The sequence below is a fragment of the Microtus oregoni genome, unplaced genomic scaffold (assembly GCF_018167655.1).
Source record: "Microtus oregoni isolate MIOR12 unplaced genomic scaffold, Mior012 000054F_ref0000373, whole genome shotgun sequence".
NCBI lineage: Eukaryota > Metazoa > Chordata > Mammalia > Rodentia > Cricetidae > Microtus > Microtus oregoni.
Genome location: NW_024543830.1, coordinates 5,496,033 through 5,519,201, shown reverse-complemented (window position 1 = coordinate 5,519,201; position 23,169 = coordinate 5,496,033). Strand labels below are relative to the sequence as shown.

The 23,169-nt window shown below is 45.0% G+C and overlaps 1 protein-coding gene and 1 non-coding gene across 2 annotated transcripts; both read right to left on the bottom strand.

Moving 5' to 3' along the window:
- Positions 1-578: 578 nt before the first annotated feature.
- Trnaq-cug lies at positions 579-650 on the bottom strand. The gene has a single exon. It is a non-coding gene; the product is annotated as a tRNA-Gln (tRNA).
- A 2,628-nt stretch (positions 651-3,278) lies between these two features.
- Prkab2 (protein kinase AMP-activated non-catalytic subunit beta 2) lies at positions 3,279-18,486 on the bottom strand. The gene is made up of 8 exons (XM_041638166.1): positions 18,357-18,486; positions 17,963-18,140; positions 14,165-14,331; positions 13,051-13,144; positions 12,758-12,878; positions 10,128-10,261; positions 9,424-9,492; positions 3,279-7,245 (listed from the first exon to the last, which is right to left on the bottom strand). The coding sequence occupies exons 2-8, from the start codon at positions 18,113-18,115 to the stop codon at positions 7,168-7,170; spliced, it is 816 nt and encodes a 271-aa protein (XP_041494100.1). The 5' UTR covers positions 18,116-18,140; positions 18,357-18,486; the 3' UTR covers positions 3,279-7,167.
- Between the last annotated feature and the right edge of the window lie 4,683 nt (positions 18,487-23,169).

Here is a 23,169-nt window from a genome sequence, read left to right as displayed (position 1 = left end):
TCCCGGAACTAGCTCTTGGATCCCAGGCTGGCCTCGAACTCACAGAGATCCGCCTGCCTCTGAAACCCAGGCTCAGCTCTTTTTGTATAAATTTAACATTTAAAGAGATTCCCCAACCAAACGCAGCGGAAGACAACTGCGTCCCCTGCTGGTTTCGACGAACTGAAATGCGCTGAAATTGCTCAAATCCAAGACCAAGATAAGAGGTCTTGGATTTGAGGTCTTTTCATCCGTCTTTCATCCGTCGGGTGCAGAAACAGGAGAGGTAGCTGGGGGGTTTGGGCAGCCTGCACGCGGTGTGCAGCCTTGCCGGTGCGGAAGTCTTTCCGGGCTCAACTGACCTGAGGACAGGGAGGAACCTGGTCTCCGACGTGATGGCGAGTCCCAGGAGAGTCAAGTGGCCAACGATGGGATACCCTATTGCGGTGTCGAGGGAGCTATGCGGTGTACTGGTGTCTCTAAGCTGGGAGTTGGGACACATCTGCCGCACGTGCAAATGGCCTAGAGCAGGAGGGAAGTACCTGATCCCCTTTCCTTCCTGTGCTAAGAAAATGGATCCTACAATGGACTAAAGAGAAAGGTCCCACCGAGATTTGAACTCGGATCGCTGGATTCAGAGTCCAGAGTGCTCACCATTACACCATGGAACCACACAGTCTGTAGTGCTCTGACTCACTATACGTGACCAAACCCATTCTCAGCCTCCATCGTACCCCACAATTTTTTCCTCAAGCACTTTTCCTATAGTCAGATAGGGTTGGAGCACCCTCAATTTACAACCTAAAGAATCGCTGCACTCACGTTCCTTCTGTTCAGCTCTTGGCGTGTGGAGTGTAGCGGGACAGGTGTCTCTCAGAGAATGAGAAAGTGGGTTTAACACTTTAGGATCCAGGAAGTGGATCGCTGGTGTCTAGTTCTAACATGCAATCCTTGGCCACCGTCCCATTTCCCACGCTCCGCCGGAAAAGGGTTTCCTTATTTTGCTTTGCAATTTTCTTCTTATTGTCCAGATTCCCCTGGTTTCTCCTCCAGCCTCCCACCTTTTTTCCGCTTCCTTACTCCGTGTCCCTCTCCTCTCTGTTCTCTACCTCCATCCCCTACGCACTGCCCAGATCATTAGGAAGTTGCAGCCGCAAAAAGAAAGGAAGGCGAGGGAGTGTTCACCCGGCCGAGGAGCATCCTTGTTTCCCGGGAGCGGAGTATTTCCAGGAACCGGAGCAGCCCTCGGGACCTGGACAGCTCTGACCTTAGGTGAAAGTGAGCACAGTCCAAATCCAGAGCTGGAGATTCTGTGACGCTTCCCGGAATTCCTGAGAAACTGATGGAACACAGTGAACCTTTCCTGCAGGTTCACTGGCAGTTCCTTTCAGCGCCCCTAGTGGTTACCCAGCATAGTTCACAGAGCCGGGCCAGTGGGGCTTGGGATGTCATGAAGATGGGGAAGAATTCTGGGTGATACCTTAAAATGAGAAGTTTAGCAAACTATGACACAAAATGGGGAACCACAAATGAAGCGCAGCTGCAGTTTTTATATGATCAACCGTGGTTGTTGCCCTTGGGGGAAGTGAGTGCAGAGGATGGAATTTAATTTTTCTCAAAGTATTCTTTTCTTATACGAATAACTTAAGAGAATAAAATAGATTCATGTGTCGCATTTAAAAAGAAGAAAGAAAATAAGAAAAAAAAAGGAAGATGGCTCAGCTGTTTCCATTATGGAAGAATTTGATCTGAGAATGAGTTTCTCCAAGGAGAGAACCCTGAGAATGTAACAGAATCCTGAGAAGACACCGGAAACAAAGCTCCAACTTCACATTGTCAGTTGGAGCAGCGGAACATGGGTTAGCTAGGTGGCTAAAGAGTTTCCATAGGAATCCCTCCCCATTTTCTTCTGCCTACCTCTCAAAGCCACTATCTTCTTGTACTTGAGAAACGGGGATTCAGTTAATGATTTCATAATGATTGAACCTGATTTTCCACATTTAAGAATGGCAGCCTCCCACCCCCACCCCAAGAATCAGGACCCCTGAGGAAGGGAGGCAGAAAGACTCTAAGATCCAGCAGTCAGGAAGGACCAGACCAAGAGCATCTTCTGGACCTGACAGGACCCATGAACCCACAGCAGCTGGAGTTTTCCCACACAAGGTCAAGGTTAGGTGATATTCCAGACTGGAAAGGAAAGGCCTTGAGTCCCCACCCCATCTGAGAAGCTATGGGCAGTTGGTAGCTTCTGGAGGAGAGCAGTTTTAAGGGTGTGTGGTCTGGGGGGGGGGGGTTACCACACACCTGTGAATGGTCCAGCACCCATGAATATATAAGCAGCACAAATAAGACTCCATGGGATTAAAAAGAAAAAGAGACAAGTTGGGGGAGGGTGAAGAGTTGGGGATGGATCTGGGAGCACTGGGGATGAAAATGACCAAAATATATCATACTCATGTATGAAATCCCATAGAATAAAAATATTACTTTTACAAAAGACGGAGGCCTGGAGAGGTATTTGCTGCACTAGCCTGAAGTCCCAAGGTTGGATCCCTAGCACCCAGGCATAAATCTGGCATGGCAATGCACTCCCTCCCAGCGTTTCTAGCACCGGGAAGGAAAGGCAGGAGGATCGCTGGGGCTTGTTGGCCAGCTAGCTAGTCTATCAGTGGGTGGGTGAGTTCCTGCTTCTCTGAGAGATCCTGAGCAATAAAGGTGGAGAGCAATAGAAGGGAATATCTGACTGGCCTGGTAAGACATCCACCATGGTACAATAGTGGCGCGTTCATCGTGGGGTGGCATATAGTCTATTCTCACAGTGAGGTATATAATTTAGTAGACAAGTAGAGAGGGCTCAGGACAGTGGTCCCCATCCCTGCGTTTATCAGAATCCCCTGGGAATTTTAAAAGTTCATACATGTGGACCTCACACCTACGATTTCCACTTAACTGAGCTGGAGGCAGCAGACAGTCATCAATATTCTTAGGTTCCCTGTTGGGGATAACAATGAACAGTCAGGGATGACGATCATTGGCCTAAGAGCTCAGCTAATCCAGCACAGGACAAGAGCTACACATGCAGCCAATTTGTAGAAAATGCTGGAAACAAACAATCGAGAGTTGCATTCCTGTAGTTAACTGGCATGACCTGGGACAGAAAAAGGACAAGCGGTAGATGTGCCTGTCCTTCAGCGATTGCTTCTCCAGTCATGACAATTCACACCTTCAGGTTCTGCTCATACCTCGACTTTACCAGCTTCTGACAGCAGAATCAGCAAATGACTCAAATACAATTGCTGTATAATGCTTTTATTAGACAGTTTTATAGACAAAACAAACCCTCATTTTCATGTCCCATTATACAGTTTTCAGGCAGGCCACTGTCCAGTTGAGAACGAACTGAAGCAGCTTTGCAGTCAACATCAAAGACCACAGACAGCACCGGTGAAGAGACCCATGCGTATGGAACCATCTTCGCACCACCACCTCTGCTGCACAACAAAGTGCTAGAGTGGAAACCACCAACACCCGCCGAATTCAGTCTCCAACAGGCCACCCGGTACAGAACTTAGGACAAATTAACACTGGTATCGGGCTGGCCTAGAATAGCTGCAGAAGGCGCTCTACCGAGGGGAACAGAAGATAGCCAACACCTGATTCAACTCTTCCTGTGTCCCCTGACTGTATAATCTGACACCCACAAATACCTAATATTTAGTATTTCACACCAATCTTAATGAAAAAGTACTGTGCCACACACAATTCTGTTAGAACTACTCAGTGTTTTACTTTTAATGAAGCTTGCTTACTTCAAAACACTAGTGAGAAACACAAGTGGAGACAAAGTCCAGCTTAGACTCCAAGAGGGAGCACATCCTACAAGTAGCTGACTTGAGACTTTTTCCTTCTTCCCTATGATTGAAAAAAAGATTTGGCTTTTTTTATCCCAAACACTTCCTAAGTTCACTGCAGAAATCAGTCCTTAGTCTCCAGCTGTGGCGGTCACTAAAGGATAGACAAATGCCTAGACCAGAGAGTTCTGGAGGTCCTCACTCCCGCCAAGTCTCCTCTTCAGTCACTGGAGCCTGCAGTCCGACAGAAGATGGCAAGAACTTGGCTTTGAGCATGAGTCGTAATACAGGAACAAAATACTTATCTGCTTTCTTAAGCCCCAAATCACAAGAATGTGAGGACAAAGTATCTCTAGAAGAATGGCTATCGCACACTCACTCACACGCATAGGGACATGCTGCATATTGTTTCGAGGTCAAACATTTAAAGCCCTGTTCCCCCACTTTCCCTTCCCTTCCCTTCAGCAGCATGCATAGAATACTGACACCTTTCAGCAAGCACATTTATGGAAGATCCATTAGATCGACAAGAAACCAAAGCCAATAGGAGTGGGTGAGGTTCCTCTCAGGGACCTGGCTTCTCCTTTGTACTTCATACTTGAGAGGCTAGTGCTCTTGAAGCTGGATGTGCCCTGCGGGAGTGTTGCCTACAGTGGATAAACCCCACACAAGTCTAGGTTGACAGGAAGCGGATTAACAGCTATTGTATGAAAGTTCTTCACTCAGGCAAAGCCACAACCTGTGTTTTGGGTAGCATTTGAGACCCTGGTGAACTTGTCTTACTGACCAACGACATCAAACAGAATGCAGAGGAAAGGCAGAGGACAGACGCAACAAGAGGCTGAGAGAAGACATTTTACAAGCTGCTAAGGTTTCCGTACAATGAAATCCAAGGATCTAGGCTGTGCCCAGCTTTAATTTTTTTCCCTTTTAAAGAGGATATTTTCAGTTCCAAGTTACTTGACCCTTCAGCTTCCTGGTACCACTCCTCAGCTCGTTCATGACTTCCTCATAACCCTCAACCGGCATCACGGCTGGCTAAGAGGTAGGCGGCCCTTCTTCGGGGCTTTACTCTACCAACTCTGACTGAAAGTTCCCATAGGTGAAGAGAAAAAGGAAATTTAAGAAGACTAAAATGTTTTTGCCTTATTTCCAAATCTACTAACCTTTTGACTGTATAAAACTGTCCCTTAAGGTAACTAATAGAAAAGCAGTGACCTCCTCTGTCTTGGTGACAATGACAGAGCTCCCCAGGTAGGAGACCAGCAAACTTGAGAAGCAGGGGCTATCATTTCCAGATGAGAAGCAGAAGGACATGAAGGTCACCAGCACCAAAACCCTGTCACCACAGCCACACCTGATTAGACAGTCTCAGCCTGCGACTGGAGACAGCTTCCCAACCCTTCTACTGCTACACTCGTGTGGAGTAAAATTTAATCCATGAACACACAGAGGATTCCAGCTCGTTAACAAGGACAGATACAAGAGAAGCCACTGCGTAACAACTGAGATCGAATCCTCCTCCATGGCCCACTTCTAGATGGGCACTGGAAAACAAAACAAAAAGCTTTCCAGTGGAACCGAAGAGCCTCCGAGTTGGTTATGATAGGATTAGACCTTAGTTTCCAAAAGGGCACACCATCCAGAAAGTTGGCTGTACAGTACATGTTCTCCACAAGAGAGGAGGGGGAAGTGGCTCAGGGTGGAGGAAGCCGTACTTACCCCCACCAATTACCTACCAAGGCATTTAGCAATCGGTATTCCCCCTGTGAAACATCCCATTTCCAGCTTCACACTTGTGATCAAGGAGGTCTCAGAATCCAAAGAGGACGTCTGTGTCAATGGGTGGGAAAGTCAGGAGGTAGCTAAACTGACCTGCAGGTCCCTCAGTGTGGCTGGCTCATCTCAGCAAGCATAAAGTCTCTCAACCATAAACAACGTTTAATGCTTGACTTGCATTTATCTGCAAGACGGGAAGTGTCAAGATACTGGGAGAAAGTATTTTCTTTGAAACCTGAGTGGGATGAGTACTTTTCAGTCCAAGATAATCAATGACCCACTCCATCGTCAAGCACATTTGAAAGAGGCAAAAAAAAAAAAAACCATCTCGTTAAAACTTGGTGCAAAGAACAACACTGTGCATGGTTATGAAACCAGGGGTAGTTCCTCACCTTACACATCTTTAAAGGTAGGGACATCTAATATGTGCGTCTGATGAGCCTGCAGGAACGAACTCAGGTCGAAAGTAGTGCTTGGGTAATGAGGTACACATGTCTGGTCATATTGACCCAGGACTATAGAATTCCTTAGACTGGAGAAGAAAATCTTAAGAACCATTTGTCAAAAGCCTGAGCTTCTTTAATCGACATTAACACTGATGGATATGCTTCTTTATATTATTAAAGAAAAACGTAGGCACATAAAACTCATTCAGGGATAAAGGATATGGAAGGCTCCCTAATTCTATATTACAAACCATCTGCTGTGATAAAGAGCAGCTGGAAACAGGCCCAGGCCCGGGAGAAGCCCTGTGAGCACGTGCCATGCAGTCATTAAATAGGACCACACTGAAGATCTGCATCTGTCTTGATTCTGAACCATGGCTTTTCTTTAGACGTTAAAGTAAGCTCTAACATACTGGGTTGGGCCCGTGCTGGGCTAAAAAGGAGGCCCTGGCACCTCCAGTCTCCGAGGTGAGTCTAATCCCATACAACTTTCCAAAGGGTCACGTATGAGATCTGAGGGAACTACACAGAATACATAAAATGAGGAGCGTTCTTGTGGGGCATCTAGTGTCATATAAAAACACAGTAGAATGCGTCACATACTGTGGGAATACAGAATCAATCCATGCAAGGAAAGCCACCTGCAATGAGGCAGCTGTAAGGAGGGCTGCAGCCTGGCACACAGCTGATCCTTTGACACCAGGGTACAGCGGCAGAACCTCTGCCCGACAAGGATCCTAAGAGTTTGCTATTCTTTCACTTTAGGAAAAGAAGCTTCCGGTACACTCATTCCTGCGGCCACAGCTTCCCACTCAGGCCCTGGCAACTACCCACAGGCAGAGAGAACCTAAACAGCTGGGCTAGGAGGCTCCCAGTAACCTTCTTCTCATATGCATATATGTGGTTTTGTTTTTCTTAAAATAAACTCCATGAACTCATAAAGCTCTCATCTGCAATCAAATGCAAAAGCAGAGCCCTCTACTTAGAGGCTCTGAAACACACGTATCAGCCTCAACACAAATCAGCCTTCCAGTCTCAGAGGAGACCGGGTCAGTTCAAAGGCAAGGGAGATGTTGCTCCAGAATCCTTGGAGGCAAGGAGAGATGTCCTCTTCAAATGGGCTTATACAGCAAGGTGGTGACATACTTCTTCTTGTAGCGATGAGTTGCACTAAGAACCATCACACTGTCCTGCAGGGGAGAAAAAGCACACACAGCTAACTGGTTAATCTGGGTGGCTGCAGATCTCCCCAGCTGTCAATCTTTCACAGACACTCACTGTCTCGCTAAAGTACTCCAATAAAAGCAACTGGATGGAGGGAAGGGTTATTTTGGCTCATGGTTCTGGATTATAGTCCTTATGCCAGGGAGGCCACGGCATCAGGAAGCTGAAGCAGCTGATCACATCGCAGGTTTGTGTTCAGCGTATTTACCTTGCCCAGGGAATGGCCTGCCCGCATTAAGAAGGGTCTTCATATACCCAATTAATGTGTTCAACATAACTCCCCACAGGTATGCTCAGACTAGCACCTCAGGGTGTTGACAACACCAACCAACACATTCACGTTTCAAGAGACAGTCTGAAATAAGAGAAAGAGGCTGCTTTTGCTGTCGGTTCCAGTCCAGACTCCTGTTGTGGTATTGGCTGGTAGTCTTGAGTGGTCTATATGATGGTTTCTATGTCCCTCTGCCCCTTTTAAGACTTCTTCAAAGGGCAAGAGCTACCAGTAAAGTGGTTCTGAGGATCACGAGAGACGATCAGACCAAAGATCTGATAAAAGGTCATGAGGAAACACTCATTTACAACTTTACTCCCCTTCTCATTTCAAATTACAATATTAGACCTGAGTCTAGCAAGGGAAAAGGGCGCTGTCAACCATTTCCAAAACGAAATGTTAACTGTAGTAACGAAGGGAAATGATCCTTCTCAGAACTCATCCCTAAGCCCTGAAGCAGGTCCAACTGCCACTTGACACCAAGGACAAACTCCCAATGTGCTCTCTGACCTGGAGAGAACTGTGGGGGTTCCTGTCTATCCTTAAAGTTCAGGAAGCTTCCTTAGACAGCCATTCTGGTAGGTCAATTCCACATGGCCGAACAAGCTGAGAACCCAGTCAAGCCAAACAGTCCTGACCTGTGTCATAAGCAGAACAAGGGAGCAAAGGCACCAAACCCAAGATGTATAAAAGAGCATGGGTGTACCATAGAAGAGGTGACAAGGGACACCAACCAATAGTCACAGAGCAGTCACAGGAGACAAAATTCTACCAGATCTCAAAGAACCCCAAAAGTCCAACACAGAGAAGAAAGCAGTCTGCTATCTTCCTTCACCGTGGACTACCCACAAAGACCATGTCCCAGAATGACACTCCATCTAGACTGTGCTAAGACACCGGCAGGTAAACTCCACTCCACAAGAGCTGCAGATATGGGGGGCAGGTGAAAGAGAAGCACCCGTGAGAAGACCTGCGTCGTGACAGGCAGGAAAGAGCAGGGGGTGAGGTTAGCAGGACTGGAACTCAGCCCTCTTATACTTACTGGCAATATGACCTTCTCTGAGTCTTAAGTTTCTTTATCTATAAAACAGGGGTTAAAAATAATACTTACTTCTCCAGGTTACTATGAAAATGAAATTCAGTATATTAAATTTTATATACACCTACATAATCTATTAAAGTCAGCTCTATCAGTGACCTCCCTGTTCTCACTGCACATCTAAGAAATCTAAGCAGCTTCCAGAGAAATAGCTGGGAGTCACCCTAGGTACAGTTACTTAGAATATCTGGAAGGAGACTTCTCAATCTGACGTCCACCAACTTCTCCAAGTAGTTCCCACGAGGATCAGCTTAGCCAGCCAGAGAACTACATATCTTTATGCTAACGGTCAAGCCACAGAGACATTAAGGCAACTTAGAGAAACTAAGAACTCTAGGGCAGGGTGGGAAAGACACAGACCATCTGGTCACACTGCCTCCCTACCTACTACACAAGAGATGGGAATGCTTAGGAACACAAGAGGACATCTCAACATAGCTCGATTCCACATTTTAAGAAGTTTTACTGTCTCATTCAAGCATTTTTTGAAGGTCCTGATTTTCAGCATGTAGAATCCAACTAGTATGAACTCAAGCTTAAGTAAACGGATGGTACAAAGGGTCCAGCCACTCACAGACACTGGGAAGCAGAAAGGTCCCCATCACTGACAGGTTAGTTAGCCTGAACACAGGCAGAGACTGGGATTTAAAATCTAGCAGCCTGCGAGGGAAGAAAAAGACAGCTCTTCTATTTGACTGTCAGTTCCACTGGAGAACATGCGTGACTCTTACCCTTCCAGTCAGGAGGCTGTGCAACACCAGGGCCACCACTCACCTTAATGGACAGCGCATAGAGATGGTTTAGCATAACATGGTTGGGCTCAGGAAGTAAGGCCGGGTCACACTAGGAGAAAAAAACAACCCCCCAGCCCCGCAAATGTGATTACATGTAGACAAGACAAATGGCGTACTGTTCCTCTGGACTGGTAAGGATTCTAAATAGGTGCGCTGTCTCCTATGAATCATGCATCCCAGGTCATAAAATCTGGAAAAATCCCTAGTCTAAGGATGAAATGCTAAGCCCAACATCTGTAATTTTCCTTTATAGAATCAAAACAAAAACCTTGCTAATAAATATAGATGGTTTGGATGAAAGAGCAGAAATAATTTTCCTGGGAATCAACTATCAACAAAGTAAAACAGAGATAAAAATTATTTACATAAAACGTTGTAAATTTTTGTACATCCCCTAATGAAAGTATCCTTATCTTGTGTTGGAATAGAAGTCATAGCAGACTTGGTTCCAGCATAGATTGGTCCTGACTTTACTATAAACAGAAACAACTATAAATTCTGCTATTGATACCTACAGAAGTCACAGTTTAGTCCTGGAAAAAGGATTCCACAGTGATCTCGACATGCACACAGCTGACTGCCTTGTCACATCTGTGTCATAATCCCAGCCCCAAGGTTACTGAAGTTTGGCCTCAATGTCCTAGAGATCCCCAGATACTCTAGCAACCTGCTCAGGATACTCACTGAAATATTAGTGTCCTTGTTAAGAATAACTTGGAGCAGGTGAGGGGGCAGGATGGGTGGGGATTTGAATCTCTCCTCAGATCGGAACACATACATTTCTTGACCATAAGGCCCTGGCGGTGAACTGGACAGGTCTGGAAAATATTTATACAAACATGAAGGAAAGTTGAAGGGTTAGTAACAATGCATGGGAAAAGCTATCAATGCACACATTAATCTTAAATGTAGCACAAGTCCTGGAGCATAAGGATCTGTGACCTACTGGGCCAGTAACTGTAAGGAAGCAGAGGCAATGTCTGAGTCGTCCTGATCATGGACCACGAAGCTTCCCAACACGCACCATGATGTGAGGAAGCGGTGAGGTCAGGACCTAGGCTCCAGGAAACCAGCTCTATTCGTCAGCCACATGACCGAGGAAGATCCCTTTACTATGGTCGGTTTCCTCATCCATAAGATAAAAATCTTTCTAATTCATAATGTTTTTGAGGAAATCAAAGTGATAGTGGCTATGAAGGTGTTCTGTGAACTCAATGTGAAAAGATTAGATTTCATCTTGTTTCTACCAAAGCAACAAACGTTAGACACTCTAAGTCTACAACGATTACAGCAGACAGAACAAAACCTTGCTGTAGTCAAGGAAGTGCAGATGTAAGCCACACTAAAACACTACTTCACACTCAGCGGGATGGCTGCCGCTGAAATGGCAAGCACTGGCAAAAGTGTGGAGAAACTCGAAGCCTCAAACTACAGTATTTCCATCACTAGCAGAAATGAATAAGAGTAGAGCCACTTTGAAAAACAGTATGGTCATCCTCAAACAGTTAAACAAACTTTGTGACCCAGTACCGAGTGTTCCCACCTAAGATAAAACATAAGCCCACCCAAAAACCTGACCATGAGTGCTATAAGCAGTATTAAAAGAGCTCCCAAGACGAACAAATTCCAAATGTCTGTCAACAATGGATGGATGATCAAAAAGGAATTGTCATACCGTAGACTTCTATTCAGCTATAAAAGTACTGATACATGTTTCAACAGGCACCAAAGCCCCAGAAGCCCACTAAGTGAAAGAAGCCACATGGTATATGGTTACGTTTATATGAACTGTCCAGAACAGGCAATTCCATATGGCAGTTTTGTGACTGACACAGGGCAGAGAGGAGAAAGAGATGGGATGGGAACAGTCTTTCTTTGGAGGTGACAGTGGTTTTAAAACTCAATATACTAAAAAAATGGATAAACTGTACAATTCAATGTGTTTTATGTTATCAGAATTCTACTTAAAAAATGAAAAGTATTTATGCTAAACCTACAAAAATTAAATGAACTATGTTTTCTTAGTTTTAAATTTTTAAATTTTACAGCTCTACAAAAAAGACTTTAATAAGTATTTTTTAATAACTCAGATTTGCTTCAACATATGAGGCAAACGGACAGAAGCGGCAACAATGCCGTATTTAACAAAACCTCAAATACGCAGACCAGGGAACTTCACAAAGCACTGTCAGTTGTGGTCACATTACCCACAGAACGCCACTGGGAAATAACACAGGGCCATTTCCACGTGCTATCCATTGTACTAAAACATCTAAGCTGGACATCGGAAAGTCACGCCCATGGCCACGCCCATTATCTGCATATTCCTAATAAATGGACTCTATGCCTTACATACTGGGTGAGGAAACGGGGTGAACCCAAAACTGTGCTAGTCTTCTCACTACATAATTATGATTGACTGTCAAATACTCTGTGGTTACTTTGCAGATCATAATATAATCACAGTTCTAGTGACCTCAGAATTTTTAAGCTCACCACCCCTTCAGCCAATAAGAATGCTCACCATAACTTTCTGAGTTTATATACTGAAATTTTTTCTCAGCTGATAGTTACTACTGTCCCTCGTCCACAAGATCCTGCTGTGTACATTATAACTGAGGTCACTGAGGGTCTGAGCCCTGGATTTTACTACCGGCTGCACAATGGCATGACAAGCAGCAGAGGCAGGCTCTGCACGCTCAGTGGAGAAGGGTACAGTTCTCCAGGAGGCACACTCCATACAGTAATGAGAGAGTAGCTATGAAGTGGTTTGTAAAACGTGCCTCTGCTGCTAGAGAGAACAAGCACAGACAAAGACCTTGGGAAGGGTATTACACAAAGCAAAAATATACAGGACTTCCACCCTGCATACTCAACTCCATGGAGAACAACCATTGCTTTGTTTTCTTTCTCTTTCTCTCTCCCTCAGTGACAATTATACTTGAAGGCTTTCATAAAACCGTAATTGTCAGGTGAGCTCTCAAACTAGCTGACTCAGGTTAGAAAGACACACCAGACGTTTCCAGTCTTTACAGATAATATCACTAGATGCTAATGGAAATTACGAAATCTTACTGGAAACAGCTTTTGAAACCACAGGGTACTGAAGGGTTATATAAAGGTAAAATGGAAAACAGTGTATCAGAGTAAGAAAGGCAGACATGCCATGGGATTTGTGTTAGAGTGGGGTGCATGGGGTCTGATTATGAGATTCCTCAGAAGAAGTGAAAATACAAATAAAATAAGAAACCACTTTGGGGAAGGAATATGCACTGTAAGAAAGACAAAAGGAGAAAGCAATAATCCAGAATTACCTCGGCAGGATGTCTCAGAGCTCTCCATGGAGTCTAACTTTAAAGCATCGAATACTTCAAAGTCAGATTTCTTGACATGAATCAAATTATTAATTGTGCCAAGCTGACTGGTAACCACAGGCTGAAATAGTGAACAATAACAAAATGATTGGATTCCCTTTTCAAATCCATCTTCTTCACCCAACCTCCCCTTTACTTTTATAAAAAGTCTCTAGTAGGGAGCTGTCTACTGAACCAGAGGACAGTAAGTCACAATGAGGCCACTGAGGCTCCCCTGCAAATCAAGGCCTTACCTCTGATGGATCATGAACCCACTGTCCATCCACAAAGAATTTGTACTGGTGTTCTCCCTCTGGAAGATCCAGGATGGCAACAAAGTCATTATGACTAGGGAAGCAAACAGAAGGTCAAACAGTTCAAGTTCCTTAAAGAAGACAGAATGGAGACAGGGCGATGATGGCACCATCCAATGCCCTTCTACATTCCTAAGCCTTTGTGGCCACCCCGCCCCCATGCAAAGTATAAATGCACCCTCTTTTTCTGTATCACTCAAGACATGTCCTTGTCAACCTCTCCCAATAACGTCATTCTTAACCAACCCCTGTGGGGGAGAAAAGGGAGGTGCTTTATCTTAGTAAACTGCTTTGTTCCAGCAGAACAGAATTCTTGGGGCTGGGGAGATGGGCTCAGCTAGGAAGAGTGTTCCTTTTGAGTTTGAGGACCTAAGTTTGAATCCTTAGTATCCACATCAAAAGTTGGGCATGGCTACACATGCCTGAATCTCCAGCATTGGGGAGCAGAGACAAGCAGACCTGGAGAAAACTGCCGGTCAGTAAAGCTAGCTGAAATGGAGAAATTCTAGCTCAGTGAGCTTGTCTCAAGATAACAAGGCTGACAGCCACAGAGGGAGATATTTAGGTCTTGCTGTGGCCTCCACATGTACACACATGGGCACACATGACTGCATGTACATGTATGTACATGTATATACACACATATTACACATGAAGAACAGAGTCCTCACAAGTATGAATAAGGTAAAAGATAGATTTGGGTTGGGAACTATTTCAGGGTACTCTTTCCATATTTTGGTGAGCCTTTTCTGGAAAATGACCTATTGCACAAAAGGTCACTCTGACAACCACATAAATCACTCACTTGCTTTGCCAGCAATGAACTGGCATTACACTTAGAATGTCACAATGTATTCTGCTTTAATACAGAAATCAAAGCAATAGGAATTAGCTAATTCCAGACAAGAATGGCTTGAGAAACACAGTCCTGAAGAATGCACCCACAATGCTGTTAGAAACCCCCCCCTCCCCCAGTTCTAGTCCATCCCCTAAGAAAGGCAATCAGGTGTCTGTTCCTGCATTCTATAGACTCAACGGAGACATGTGCCCTCACCTCTTAATCAGTGGAATCTTAGTGCTCCAGTTGTTGAAAGACCCAGAGATGAAGACCTCCTTGCCTCCTTCAGACCAGCGGATAACAGTGGGCCGGGCCTGCTGGGTGGGCTTCACAGAATCATCCAAGTCCTGCTGCCAGGGTACAAATTCTTTGTCCCCAGGGAGCTGTAAGAAGGAGTAGGTCATCCCTAGAATAAATTATGACCCAAGGGTTTTTAAGAGGTAAGTTTCCCAAGGGTATTAAAGGTTCTAGGCTTCAACTAAAGATAGCTACCCTAAATTCAGCGTTAAATCACAGTTTGAACAAACTACAGAAAAGAACTAATACAGGGTCCGACATGGTCAAATAGTCTATGTTCCAGCATTGCCTGAATCACAGTCCACTGCCTGGAATGTGTTCATCATTCTCCTTGCAGAGCCTCTGGGTCACCCTTCAAACAGACAGACAACCTTCAAACCCTTCCTCCAGTCTAACTGGTGTGCAGGCAATAGACTATGCTTCTGAGAGCCTCTTAAGAGAAAAAAAAATGTAAGAAAGCCAAGTACGATTCTTTAAAAGACAATTAAGCCAGGTATATGTTTTTCAGAGGCAAACTGGTCTTGACTGTCAACTGTGATAAAGTTATAGAAACCAAAATTCGTAAGTAATTAACAATGCTGTTTAAGCTACTAGGTTATACAACAGAACATTAAATATTTAAGGGGGTGCTGGACAGATAGCTCAGTAGTTAAGAGCACTGGCTGCTTTTCCAGAGGACCCAGGTTCAATCCCCAGCACCCACATAGCAGCTCACAACTGTCTACAATCCCAGTTCCAGGGGATCTGACATCCTCACACAGACAAATGTGCACATAAAAATAAATAAATAAAAATGTAGATACTTGAGGGTGGAAATGTAGTTCTGTGTAGAAGCGTGGAAGCTGGAAGTTTCATCTCCAGCACCATCATCCAAAGTCAGACCTCTGATTCGGTACAGAGGAAATGGCTATGAAACCTTCCCTGCTAATTGCAGCCAGGTTTATATAATTACCCCAGGAGGATGGCTAACATTCTGGAGCTAGGGGGCACAGGACCAAAATTATCTTCCTTGAGCAAAAGCAGACCCATTACTAAATGAGGTCTATAGGATTCTGAGAAAAGTGAATTCTTTAGTTTCTTTCCATTTCCATCCTTTGGGACAAGTGTGGGGAACTGCAGCCAGTGAGCAGATGGCTTTTTACAAAGCTTTTGTTTGGAAACAGCCACCCACTTGTTTGTGTACAACGTTCTGGGTCGGTGGTGGTGGTGGTGTAGACCTGGACAGTTATGACCACAGACTCTATGTATGACCCAGAGTCTAAGTTATTTATTATGTGGTCTTTTACAGACTGGAACAGGGCTGTATGGCACCAAGTCAAACTTACAAACAAAGCAATGAAGGTTAGCGTAAGAAAGGACTAGCTTATTTATTTGGGCTTTCCCCTGCTTTTTCCAAAATGAAAATGTTTACCTTCCATTCTGTCTCCCAGTAGTCCTTAAAATTACTGTACAAGTACACAGCAGAGTAAGTGGAGAAAGAAATGCAGAGGCTTTTACATTATTCAGGAGACTGGATTAAGACAAAGCTTTGGACTCCACTGTCACAAAACACCACGGGGGAGGGGGCAACGGATCATTGGGAATGTTTACATTCACCTAAGAACAACCCTCAGATCTGATTCGCAAACAGGATCCAAGAACATATTTTTAAAGCTTTGTGGTAATTTATACTGTAATTAATTATGTTACAGTAAACAAAAACATGTTTTGTTTTGTTTCCTAGGAGGTCAAATCCTCACTCTAGTCCAGACTGGCAGTGATCCTCCTGCCTCAGCCTCTGAACAGCTGCAATTACAGGCCTGAGCCACTATCGTATCAGCTTTAAGGTTGTCTTTTGAGGTACACCCTAAAATGTTAGAAATGCGGTACCCTAAAATGTTAAAAATGTTATTAGTTGACATCTGTTTCAGAGTAGCTGGTGGAAGATGGCTTGGAGAACAGAAAAACACTCCTTTACCTTTCACCGCCACTTAAAGCGGTGACATATCCGCAGTCTATTTTATGAATGTTTCAGATTTCCCACAAGGTTTTTAAACCAATCTTGGGGATCCTAATGTACAAACAGGACGGAGAACCCCTGCGTCTACTAGAAAGCCTGACCTTTGAAGCGAAGATGTCCTCCCCTCCCCCTACTGTTTCTATCAATTACTTTTAGGACTGGGGATTTTCAGTTTAGGATTTGAAAGCGCTACACTATTAATACGCCCGGCTTTGGAGCACAGCCCTTCCACTTATGACATGACATTTCTGTGCTAGGAGCGACTGCAGCTGACTAGCAGAAAGACTGTTTACTGAGTTGAGCCACCAGCAAAACTACCAGGAACAGCAGCAAACCGGCAATTCAAAATACGGCCTGCAGATGATGAAGGGAGATTGGTGGGGAGGGCACATGAATTCTAAAGTTTTTCCATCTGGCTGAGACGGGGAACTGCTGGAGCTACTTTTCTCATTTCACACACGGCAAGGTGTTAGGGAAAGAACGTTCCAAAACAGGCCCAAACTCACACAGAGCAACCTGGCTCTTAGTCAGGGCACCAATTGCTGCAGTCACAGTTTGAATGTACCCAAAGCCTGAGTCATCAATGTAGGAATGAGCAAAAATACACGGCCTGTCACCCTGGATAAGCTTTGGAGAAGAAAATCCAGGCTGAGCGCAGAGCCCAAATGATGAGAAAGAAGTCCGAAGGTTGGAAAGAGGGAACAAAGAACCCCAAGAAATGCCCAGCTCAACACCTCTCACTTCCTAACGGTGTTCTCAGTCAGGATCCAAGAAAATCAGCCGTAAAATCCAAATTTCACGTGCTGTCAAAGCGGTAAATAAAACTCTAATCACTTGCCTAAGCCTCAGCTCAGTGGAGATGGATAAAATGATAAACGTCAAATACATTCCAATCCTCTCCAACCCTCCGGGCTTTCTTTTTCACTCTAGACAGCCCACTTGGAGAAATTAAATGTATTTAATGCTGACATTTCGAAAAGAGATTAGGAACGTTAGGGTAGCAATCACTGCTGTCAGCTCCATCTGCCTCTTCTTTTGGGTGAACTAGAGAGCGGGCCTTTGGCTCAAAGTGTTCAGGCAGTTGTGGATGGCTTTGAGCCTCTGCAACAGGGGAGCGAAGAGAATTAACTTGCTCTCCCGCAAAGCTCAGCCAGGTGTGCAAAAAGCACAGCTACAGTCGGCACGTTTATAAAAAACTGAGCAGTTAATCAAAGGATGTCCTGTATTGATCCCCAAGACTAGGCGAATGTATTCAAACAGCCACGCAAAAGGGGACTAGGATCAAACGAGGGGGTGCAGTGCACCTGAGAGATTGAGAACGCTATCTACACAAAGACATTTTCAGGGAAAAGAAATTCATTTAGCTATCTTGAGGCCAACGTGAGAAACGGAGCCTGAATCAGCAGCTCACACAACGCACCGTCTTAAGTTTCGCTCACAACCTATACATCCTGTAAGCTCTACAAGAAGGCAGCTTCAGGTAGACCCAAAGATGGGGAGAGCAGGGGACGTGTCTCTGGTACCGGTCCTAAAAGCCTGGCCCACAGATCGGTCAGAACAGCAGGAAAAGTCAGCGCTTCCATCCTAATTGGAGCTAGTACCTAGGAGGCATTAGCACTCCACATCTCTGTCCGCGGGAAAGCCCTCTAATTAAAACACCGGTAACCCCTGGGAGTGAGAACCAAGAAGAGCGAGCAGCCGACAGCCGGTTACCTCACCTTGGAGTCGGGCAGGCTGAAGACGCTGGGGTCGTCGGTGCTCCCCACCATGATCTTGTGCTCCTTGCCCGGGCCATGGCCGCCGCCCTCGGCTCGCGCAGCCTTGGCACCGTGGCGCTCCCCGGACACCCGCTCGCTGGTGGTGTTTCCCATGGCTGCGGCTCGAGCTGGGGGCAACCTGCCGCGGGGAACGACACCGGGCGGGGAACACCCCGCGGCCGCGTCAGGGGCGTCCCGGCCCCGCCCCTGCGCTCGGGAAGGGAATCCCCGCCGCAGGAGGCCGCGCCCGGGGTCCCCGCCCTTGCCCACTTCGGGGACGCCTCAGCTGGGGAACCCGCTCCGGGAGCCTCCTCCGCCCTGCAGCACCGGCCCCGCACACCCTCGCGCCGCTCACCTCTGACGATGCGCTCCGGGATCCCCGGGCCACACGCACGCCGGCTGTTCGGCGTACAGAGAGACCAATAAAGTTGTTGAAATTGAAGCCGCGCCCCGAGCCGGCGACCCGGGTTTCCTCCTAAAATGGCTACAAGGCCCGCGGCGCGGACCCGCCTCTGCTCCTGGCCCCGCCCACCGGGCCTCTTGTCCCGCCTCCTGCGTGCCAGCCCCGCCCCCTCTCCAGCCCTAGTCGCCTGCCGCTCTAGCCACTGGCGCCAGGACCGCCTCTGTGGTGGATGCGTGCGCACCTTCATCTTGGGGCGGGGCGGAGGGTGGGGTCAGGGTCGCGGTAGGGGCGAGGCTCCGGGGTCTCAGGCTCCAGCCTCTAGCGGTCTAGACGCTTCCGGAGGCACAACTACTTTAGAAAGGCCGAATCCGAGGTCTTATGCCCTAGGTACGGAATTAGAATCTGCACTTTAACAAGATCACAGCCAACTGTTTGGCCGCGGTAGAGAACGGAGCCACATGCTGATGGTTTCATATTCCGCTTACAACTCTGCGGAGCAACCTCTTTTTAATTGTCCCAGGAGGTAGTGAAATAAAGACGCCTGAGGTGTGACTGGCAGGTACTGCAGAAGGCTTGCTTATATGTAGTGCCCAACTTATCATAGTGGTATTTTCTCTTAACTGTGAATGTGTGAATTGCATGCATTCCGTTCATGATATTTAGCCCAGGAGGCAACAGAGCAGTTGAGAGAGCATGGTAGGCTGGGAGTATACCGTTGGACTAGCGATTTGAAACCAGCAGACTAAAAAGTGAAGGCAAAGCGGGCTGTTGGAGGGCACAGGCATAGCCTGGTGAGCTGAGGAGAACTGGTTTGGGAGGGTAGGACGCCTGCCACTGAGGTTTCATGGGCCCTGCAGTCATTAGCACTGGCAGTATCCTCGACAAGATCAAGGCTGTAGATTGGTGAGGCGAGGTAGACCAGAAAGCCATCTGGGTAAGAAAGTCATAGGGAAGCCTAGAGAGATGGTTCAGTGATTAAGAGGACCCAAGTTTGGTTCCCTGCACCGACATGGTGGCTTCTGAGGGATCTAACTTCTTCTGATGCACATCCAGACGTGCAGGCAAGACACTCATATACAGATAAAACAAAAAAATGTCAAAATAATCAGAACTGAAGAGCGAGGTGGCAGAGAGTGCTGGGGGGTCTACCTTAACATCCATTTCTCTCCTCCTTAAAAAAGCATTGACTTCAAACTTGGGATACTGTCCATCTCCAGTATTTCACACAGAGATGTATTTCTTAGCCTCCCCAGTACGTAGATGGGTGGAAATGTTATGTAGAACTGTTAAGTCTTTCTCCATTTCTCTATCCTTGTGTATAGGATGCCTATAGAATGGCTAGCACACCAGCAACCACTTTGGACCATGAGGCAGGTAGAAACAGTGGGATGGCAAAAACTATACAACTAGCAAATCATCTCATAAAAGATGTCTACCTCCAGACATTTTTGTTTTTGTGAGAGGAAAATAAATGTCAATCATGTTAGGCTACTGGTGTCTACTGCTTTTCCATTACATGTAGCTGGACCTAACCTAGTTGGTACATTTGTATTGGTGAAGTACTGATTACACAGATTTTAAAATCACCTTCAGGAACAACTGTGTCTATAGACAGAAGCATTGCGCTGGCCACTAAAGTCTTCACTGAATGAAGGGGGATAAATGGGTCTATAAATAGTTACAACCAGAAGGGGTAATGGGAGCTTCACCAGAGCTGGCAAGCAGGAGAAAGCCAACAGAAACAGCAACAGGATCTGGGTATTGTGAGAATTGAGGGAGAGCTAAGCCATGCTTTCTGTGCTAAGATCTAGACTCGTAAAGACCCACTTGCCTGAGGAAATAAGTTGTATACCAACACCTGTTTAAAACCATACAGTGCTACAAGAATACACTTTTCACTTTATGAAAAGTAATCAGACTTCTCATAGTTGGGAAGGGAGTACAATCTTTTAATATGGCCATGAGAGTAAAACGTGTACATACATGAATCAGTACATGGTCTTCAGGAACTACACTCGGTAGATCAATATCCTGTTCTGGTCTTGCCTTCAGCTTGGTTCAGAAATCAATGATGATTTGTAGTTTTAAACATTCTAAGTGGAATGATCGAGTTGAATCAATTTAAAATTACATGATTTGAAAGAAGCCTGTGGCATTACTGATTATAAGGAGAGACAACATTCCCGGAGGCGCAGTACTTCAATATCTTTCTTTACAAGCTAAATGAGAGGAATTTTACATTGAAAAGAAGAAAAGCTCAGAGGCAGGGCTTCCATGTATTTTTGAACAAAACCAATCTTCATATTAAAAGAAAAATCTCAGATCCATTTTAATAATGACAATTTCAAAAGGATCAGAGAAGGAAAAAGACCCCAGGAACCAGGGTTCAGTGCTGAAGTTCACAGAATGTACACCATGTAAAATGTTAGGCAGCTGTCCAAATACATGCAAAATTAGGAAAGAGTTTTAATTCTTACATATTTGCTTCTGTAAATTTGTGTTATTCTAATGCTGCTCTTTGAGCTGCTCAAACTTATCCCCTCCTTCAGTGATTGACAGCAGCCCATTTAGAAACACACTATCCAGCAGCTGTTTCTGAAGATATCCTGCCTGCATGCCCAGTACCTATCCCAGGAAGTCAGGAAGTTCAGTGGTCCTGATAGCTGATGTTTCTTAACTTCTGCAGTTCAGTTCTGTCGTGGGATATTTGTACACGGTGTGAAGATGCTGTGATTGGTGTAATAATAATAATAATAAAGCTAACAGACCAATAGCTAGGCAGGAGGTAGAGGCTGGACTTTCGGGCAGAGAGAGAGAACCTGGGAGGAGGAATCTAGGTGCACAATTTTACTAGCAGACTCAGAGTGAGTCGGGTGTGCTGTACTAAAAAGAGGTAATCGAGCCATGTGGCAGAACAAAGAATTAACAAAAATGGGTTAATTATGTTGGGGGGATGCCTGAGCTAAGGCTAAGTTTTCCTAATTGATAATAAGTCTCTGAGTCCTTATGTGTGGGCTGCTGGTCCAAAGGTAGCCCGACAAGAAAGCTTGTTACACAGTTCGTTTCCTGTTTCTCTGAATGATGCTGTAGCACACAAGAACTGGTCTAGACACAATGCCCTAGTTAATATTAATGTCAGTAAAAATGAATTCTAACTTCCGACATAAATGGCCTCATTGACTCTTACTGTGTAGGCTCTGAAGGAAGGAGAGGGTGGAGGTGGGGTACTAATCATCCTGGCAGACCCCACCTCAGCAGCCGGCCGTCACTTACTTCCTCAGCTGAAGTCTTACTGGATCCTAATAGAGGCACTTACACATCAAGCCGAGACAGCTAAGCAAAACCCCCAAATTCTTCAATCAACCTATTGAAAGATGCCAAATTCTCTCAATGACTTTTAAAACCAAGGAACAATTTCTTTTCTTGTTTTACATTTTTTTTGTTATTGTTGTCATTTGAAGCAAGTTCTCACTAGGTAAACCTAGTTGGCCTGAAACTCACTATGTAGACTAGGCTGGTCTTGAACTTGTGATGAGCCTTTTCCTGGAACTCCTAAGTTCTGGAATTCCAGGTATGTGGCCCTGTGCTCAGTCTAGTAGTTTCTTTATTAAAGAGAGCAGAAGTAGGGAATAGGGAGATGGCTCGGTGAGAGGACTTGTTATCGAAAGCAAGAGGACCCGAGTTCAAATTCCCAGTACCCACATTAAAGATGGGCCTATTCAGTTATAATATTAAAAACATCTGGTAGGTCGTGAATTGTATCAGAAGAAGAGTTCCCTGGAGTCAGTCCTTTATTAGATTGACTTGGGAATGCCCGCTCAGTTCATATATATCAACGAGTATTTATTAAGCAGGTGCTACACATCAGAACTTGGCTAAAGACATGTTTTCGTTTTGCCATTCAACACCCTCGCTGTATTAATCATGAAGTTAGGAGTTTTTCACAGTCTGCCTCCTTGATCTTGGACTTGCAGCCCTCAGCACTAAGTGATTAATTCTTGCTGAACTACCTTCTTCAGGAATTTCTGAGATAGACATGTTGGCTTTGATTACAATGTCAAGTTGTAATCAATTTGTGCTTGATAATAAAAGCAGTCTTTTTCAAGATTACAAACTGAAATCTAGGTATACAAGGTTAGACATACGGTAGCCAAATTTTAAAAGATTTCTGCTAATGACATATGAAAGATGATAAAAGAGGACCTGACTTCATCGCCTGCGAATTTCCAGAAGGAAAAAGTGGAGACTCAAGAGAGGAAAAAAGATAAGAGAGGAATTGATAAATGAAACCCCAGCATTGCAGAAGGAAAACCAAGGTAGACAGACAGACAGACAGACAGATAGATAGATAGATAGATAGACAGATGATAGATAGATGATAGATAGATAGATATAGATGATAGATAGATGATAGATAGATATAGATGATAGATAGATGATAGATAGCTATAGATGATAGATAGATGATAGATAGATAGATATAGATGATAGATAGATGATAGATAGATAGATATAGATGATAGATAGATATAGATGATAGATAGATATAGATGATAGATAGATAGATGATAGATAGATAGATAGATAGATAGATAGATATAGATGATAGATAGATAGATGATAGATAGATAGATAGATATAGATGATAGATAGATAGATGATAGATAGATAGATAGATAGATAGATAGATATAGATGATAGATAGATAGATAGATGATAGATAGATATAGATGATAGATAGATAGATATAGATGATAGATAGATA